We start from the raw sequence: 6,622 nt of genomic DNA on the forward strand, positions 1-6,622 counted from the left end.
CCTACATCATACGACTCTTGTTTCATCAAACTTCTGCTTTTCATCTTTCAGAAAATGATGTCAGATCAAAGAGTAAAACACCTAAACCAACATTCAAACCATCTTCTGCATCAACTTCTGCAGCTGAATCCACAACAACCACAGGATCAGTTCTGTCAACATTCAAACCATCAACTACAGCAGATCATGTCTCTAAAACAGGTTTGTGGTCGTTGTCATCGTCTCGTCTGAAGATGAAGTCACCAAACAAACATGAACGTTGTCAGAACAAACAGTGAGAATGTTTCAGATCTGAGGGTTCGACTCTCACCTGTCAATCAGAAGAATAAGTCTCTGTTTTAGCTCAAACTTCAGGTCAAACATAAAATGACTTCACATGGAAGTTATGATCCAGTTATTGTTTAACAGACTACTAGTTACTTTTGAGGAATTTGTCCCATTACTGCAACACTTATGAAATGAGAAAGTATGTAAACGTGATGCTCAAACACAGAAAAAGTTCTTAATTGAATCAGTTACTAACCACTTAGTAAGTAGCTGCTCCTCCTCCTGAGGTTCATCCACCTGCTAGCAGACAATCTAAAACCATCTAAAAACTTTCAAAGCTGGAGGTTAAAAGCGCTCCTCCCACCTCGACTAAGATCATTTAGAGATCTGTGCTCAGAAGAAAATCAGTGCAAAATGACTGAGATCTGACCCAACCCCAACCAGAATACTTGATACTTTAAGCCATTTCAGAGCTCTTCCAGCAATACTGAGTTCACATAACAAAAAAGACTTCCACAACTTCTCATCACAACTGAAACAGAACTAGTAATGGATCTAAATGTTCATTAATATTTCTGTATATATTTTAGATCCCAGACTGATGATGTTTGAGTCACATTTTAATGATAAAATGTTCTGTTTGATTGTCCTTGAAGGTGTTTGGTGGAGGATCATCTATGTTCCTGTGGGTGTAGCAGCACTCTCAGTCATCACTGTATCAGTCTGGATCTGGACCAGAACATGAGGTGACAACACAAACACATCAAACTCTTACAGACAGACTTTGATCCTGATGTTTTCCATAAACAGAGTTTATATTCTCTCCTTATAAAGTAGAACAGTCAGAGTGATCATTTCTGTGTTTCTCACAGGAGCAGAATGAAGAAGTCTTTGAAGATCTGATGATTCTCCTTCAATGATGAACACATTCTAAAGTCATCTTCATTTTTCATCACCAAATGATGAAACACCAGCTTTAGATCATGATAGAAATTAATCTATGCTGTCTGAATTAATCTGAAAGTTGTTTGTTATTTTAAATAAATGTAAGAATGTTGTTTCTCAACAATAAAGTTAAATCTAGTCTTGTTGTATCTTATTATTTTTTCCCTCTATATTTGTATTAAAGTCTAAATAGTAATTAAAAAATCATTATGATTAATCCATAACATGAACAGCTGAAGTCCAAACACAGAACCCTGTTGGATGCCGCACACATTTGAGTTTCTTTCATTTTTTTGTTTGTTGGTTTATTTTAAAATTGAAATTTGCTTATTTATTTATTTTGTTATAGAGACATTTTAATGTATTTACTGGTGAACTGAAATCAATCTTCTCATATAAATGTAAAATGTATAACTAGAAGGACAAGGGGAAATAGAGAAATAGATTTATATATTTCACTATAAATATTTGAACTTGAAAGATTACACTTTTACCCTAAACGATTAAACTTTTAAAGAAACTAGGAGCATTATTTAATAAAAAAAAAAGTAGTAAAATATCTTAAACTCAGGTTCATCTTTTACAGAAAAATTGGTATTTCTTTGTTTGTCTCAGAGTTAAAAAAATATTCAAAATGTTTTTATTCCAAACTCCTACAGATTGAAAAGATCTCAATATTATAAACCAAAGAATGTAAAATGTTTTTATCTTCAACCTTTTACCTATATCTATATTTTAGTGTTTCAGAATTGTTCTAAAGTTCTGGTAGTAGTTCGTCTACACGTCCAAATGACGACTCAGGTGTCTGACGTTGTTTGTCAACAAAATAGAAGAAAATGTGACAATAACTTGAAAAGTTAAATTTGTAAATGAAAATATTGAAATGACAGCTGAAGATGCCTTAAACTAACGTGTTTACACGTAGATATACATGCACTGGACCAATAGCCTCTAAGAACAAAGCTGACTCCGCCCACCTCAACAACATTCCTAAAGTATGGGATTAAGTGGAAAAAGGTTTGGAGAGTTTTGTTGATTCCACTAATCGATTAATCCATCTGAGAGTAAAACAATAAAACAAAAATGATTTTTCAAATTAGTAATCTATGTTTATTGCTGATGTAAAGTTAGACATTTGAAACACTGGAGTTTATGGAAAATAACTGTCTTCTGAAAACAGCCTCCAGTGGTTATCTGAGGAACTGCAACATTTAAGGAATTAGAAGTTGATGCTGAAATGATCAGATGTTTGTGGATGAAGGTGTTTCAGTAGAGAGGAAGGTCTAACAAAGAAGTTAAAAGAACCAAAAGTCTTTGCATTCGTGTCTTTGACATGTGAAAACCTTGACTTCAGAATTCATCTTATAAAAGATTGAGGAACTAAAAAACTCTGAGACCGGATCTCACACTGTCAGCTGTGAATGCTGGGAGATTAAAACAGTCAAAGTTTAGATCACATGATCATCTGATGATGCTAAAGCTTCATTCACACAAAAACATAGTTTTACTTTTTTAAGAGGCAGGAAAGTACAAATGTACTTAGATTAAGAACACACTTTAGTCTCATAATTTGGCTGAAAATGTAGATTTAGATATTTGTTAATAAAAGATGTGAACAAACATAAAATGAAGAAGGAAAAAACAAAAAAACTTCTAATACAACTTTTAGGAGGAGCTGCTAACCACAGGAAACTGAAGTATTTCTGTCCTGAGTTCTTGTTGTCTTCAGTCTGTGACAGAAAACACTGAGAGAAGAAGAGACAGAGAAGAGCAGAGGAGAGAACAATGTTTGACTTCACATCACTTCTCTTCCCTCTGATTCTGACATGGATGCTCACATTTACAGGTAAGAAACATGACAGAGATTCAAACATGACCTTTCTGAAAGCATGGAACATGACTTGTTGTGTTCTTCATGCTAATGAGAGCAGGCTGCTAACCACATTGACTTCAGTGTATTCTTTAAACATGCATGTTAAATATCTAGTCTAAGATGTTCATCAGAACTGAACATGTTTGTGTTTCTCTCTTTCTCTAAACTGTAGATGCTCGAACATTCAGAGTTGGAGATGAAGTCACTTTGAAATGTGAAAATGCAAATGATTTCAGTGATGGATGTTACTGGATCACATGGTTGTACAGTGATTTAACCAAACCAGCAACTACCCTGTTTGAACACGGGAAGATTCACAAAGATGTTGGATCTAAATCAGACAGACTGAGAGTTACAGAGAAATGTTCTCTGGTTATAAAGAAGATCACAGATGAAGATGCTGGAAGATACATCTGCAGACAGTTCAGCACATCAGGACACCAGGAGACAGATTTTGTAGTTGATCTGACTGTTCAAAATGGTGAGATTTCATTTTTATATTTGATGTTTTAAGTTTGTGAAAATGGAACTGAAATATACATCAACTGATATGATTAAAATGTGACGACTTCTATTGTTTCCTGATCTTTTCAAGTGTAAATATCTAAATATGAAATTATTCAGTCAGTTTAACAAATATGAGCTCATGATACTGTGTGAATTTTTTTTTTCCGATGGAAATTAACACATTTTTTAAAACCTTTTTCTCACCTACATCATACGACACTTGTTTCATCAAACTTCTGCTTTTCATCTTTCAGAAAATGATGTGAGATCAACAAGAAAAACACCTAAACCAACCTCCAAACCATCTTCTGCATCAACATCTGCAGCTGAATCCTCAACAACCACAGGATCAGTTCTGCCAACATTCAAACCATCAACTGCAGCAGATCATGTCTCTAAATCAGGTTTGTGGTCGTTGTCATCGTCTCGTCTGAAGATGAAGTCACCAAACAAACATGAACATTGTCAGAACAAACAGTGAGAATGTTTCAGATCTGAGGGTTCAACTCTCACCTGTCAATCAGAACAATAAGTCTCTGTTTTAGCTCAAACTTCAGGTCAAACATAAAATTACTCTTTGGCTGAATCAGAATTTTTCCTCCAGAATTTTTCTCTCTAATCTTCCAAACAGAGTTATGGAAAAACAGACCATGTCTGAACTCCCTCCATAATCCATAATATAAACTTAATAGTTCAGGACTATCTAGTCTCCTGGATTTCAGAGTGAAAATCAAATTAATACAAACTTTTTACAAAATCTATATACGACTCCACTGTGTTCTGATGATGAAAATGTTGATAGTTTATTCAAAAATACATTTGAATACTTTGTTTCCACAAAAAATGTTCAAAAGCAATGCATTGTGGTCTATATTCACCAACATAGTCACCATCAATGCACACTGGCTTTTGCAAAGACTTCTGGGAATTTTATAAGGCACTTTATTTTGAAATTGTGGATTCAAGTGTCATCATTATTCGCCAGTCACTTCATCAAACTTTGCTTCTTATTTTTTAGAAAATGATTTCAGATCAACAACAATCAGATCATCTACAGTTGGATCCTCAACAACCTCAGGATCAGTTCTGTCATCAATAAAACCATCAGCTGCAGCAGATCATGTCTCTAAATCAGGTATGAAGACAACAGAAATGAGAACAAGAGACGTTCTTTGTCATTATTTGATTAAGAAGAAATAGCCAGCTTTATAAACATCATTCACACTGAAAATAATTAAAAACAAAAGCTTTTTAAAAAAAAGCATGTTTTGACTGTAGCAGCAACAGAGATACAGATGACAGAAAACCTTCAAAGGAGGATGATGACCTCGCTGATTTAATGTTAGTCTTTGAAACTTGTTAGTCTTGATCTTAACTTCTGATTTCATTGATTAAAAATGTTCAGATCTGCAGCTTCTGAGGCTGCTGCTTTCAAAACCCTTTAAACTCACCTGTTAAAATGACTTTTCCTACATTCTGAAGACCCATAAATTGAATTTATTTAGTGTCATTCTTGTTTTTGATTTTGTTTTTCTGTGACTTTTTCTAACTTTTCCTTGAATGTTTTCTCTGTTGATGCTCAGACATGACAGCAGGGATCATCACTGCAGCTGTAATTGTTGCAGCATGCATTCTAGTTGTTGTGATGCTGATGGGATGGAGGAGGATTAAAGGTGAGAACATTCAACTGATGGAAACAGAAGATTATTTCAGATGAGTTTATGATTCTGATTTAAATCTTTGTTTCTGCAGAAAGAAAAACACAGATTCAGGCAAACATGGTGAGTTTTTCTTTTTCTTACTAAATAATAAAATGTTGGACTTCTATAGTGATTTCTCTGTGACTGTGGTTCTAAACCCTAAACATATTTCATCTGAGATTTTGACCTTTTCATTATTTTTATAAAAAATTAAAGAATATCTATGAGGATTTTCAAATTTCTTAAATGTTTTTTTCTTTAATTGCTACTTTTTTATACTCTTGAAAAAATGTTTAAAACATATTTTTTGTGGGCTGCACGGTGGCGCAAGTGGTTAGCGCTCTTGCCTCACAGCGAGAAGGCCCCGGTTCGAATCCCGGCTGGGACCTTTCTGTGTGGAGTTTGCATGTTCTCCCCGTGCATGCGTGGGTTTTCACCGGGGACTCCGGCTTCCTCCCACCGTCCAAAAACATGCTTCATAGGTTAATTGGTGACTCTAAATTGTCCCTAGGTGTGAATGTGAGAGTGGATGTGTGTGTGATTGAGGCCCTGTGACAGACTGGAGACCTGTCCAGGGTGTACCCCGCCTTCGCCCTTCAGTAGTCGGGTTAGGCTCCGGCACCCCGCGACCCCGAAAGGGAGGAAGCGGTCAGGAAAATGGATGGATGGATGGACATATTTTTTGTATTTATATCCCAGAAAGACCTTCAGAAAATATTTCACTGTGATAACCCAAGATGTCCACAAGGGGGCAGTAAAGCAGCAAACCTTAGCAGTGGTTGTTGCTGTAGCTTTGACCCAATGAAATGGCTCAACACAGAAATGTTTATAACTTTGTCATAAACACTAAACAGCACATTTACTTTACAGTTACACTTATTTATTCTTAAATAAGTTAATATTTTATCAAAAATGTAGCGTCCATTATCCAATGTTGTTATCCGGTTGTGTTTTGATATATTGGTCCAGTCCTCCTGGTTTTAATCATAATAGTTTCTTTTTGTTCTGATCCATCCATCCATTCATCTTCCAGACCGCTTCTTCCCTTTCGGGGTTGCGGGGGTGCCGGAGCCTATCCCGGCTACTGAAGGGCGAAGGCGGGGTACACCCTGGACAGGTCGCCAGTCTGTCGCAGGGCTTGTTCTGATCCATTAACCCGTATCTTGTCTTATGTCAAAGTTGCTTGAATTTAGCTTTTCTTCTCAAAGATGAGACCTGCTCCTGCAATCTTCCTATTTTTCATGGCCAAAAGTTGATTTATGTTTACTCCTGTCTCAAATTTGATTATTCATTTTGCAGTAATCAGTTGTAGATGTTTTTTTTTTTTGGC

General features: G+C 35.7%; 1 protein-coding gene and 1 long non-coding RNA gene across 2 annotated transcripts in view; both read left to right on the plus strand.

The window, feature by feature from the left end:
• The first annotated feature begins 56 nt into the window (after nt 1-56).
• LOC112159420 lies at nt 57-1,351 on the plus strand. The gene is made up of 3 exons (XR_002921485.2): nt 57-201; nt 924-1,013; nt 1,140-1,351. It is a non-coding gene; the product is annotated as an uncharacterized LOC112159420 (long non-coding RNA).
• A 2,522-nt stretch (nt 1,352-3,873) lies between these two features.
• Nucleotides 3,874-6,622, plus strand: part of LOC112158642 — a 4,288-nt gene continuing 1,539 nt past the window's right edge. Inside the window, exons 1-3 of the mRNA XM_036212902.1 lie at nt 3,874-3,996; nt 5,176-5,265; nt 5,345-5,373. Coding sequence (XP_036068795.1) covers nt 5,178-5,265; nt 5,345-5,373 — 117 coding nt within the window. The 5' untranslated portion in view covers nt 3,874-3,996; nt 5,176-5,177. The remainder of the gene's footprint in view (nt 3,997-5,175; nt 5,266-5,344; nt 5,374-6,622) is intronic.

Source organism: Oryzias melastigma, linkage group LG7, assembly GCF_002922805.2.
Source record: "Oryzias melastigma strain HK-1 linkage group LG7, ASM292280v2, whole genome shotgun sequence".
NCBI lineage: Eukaryota > Metazoa > Chordata > Actinopteri > Beloniformes > Adrianichthyidae > Oryzias > Oryzias melastigma.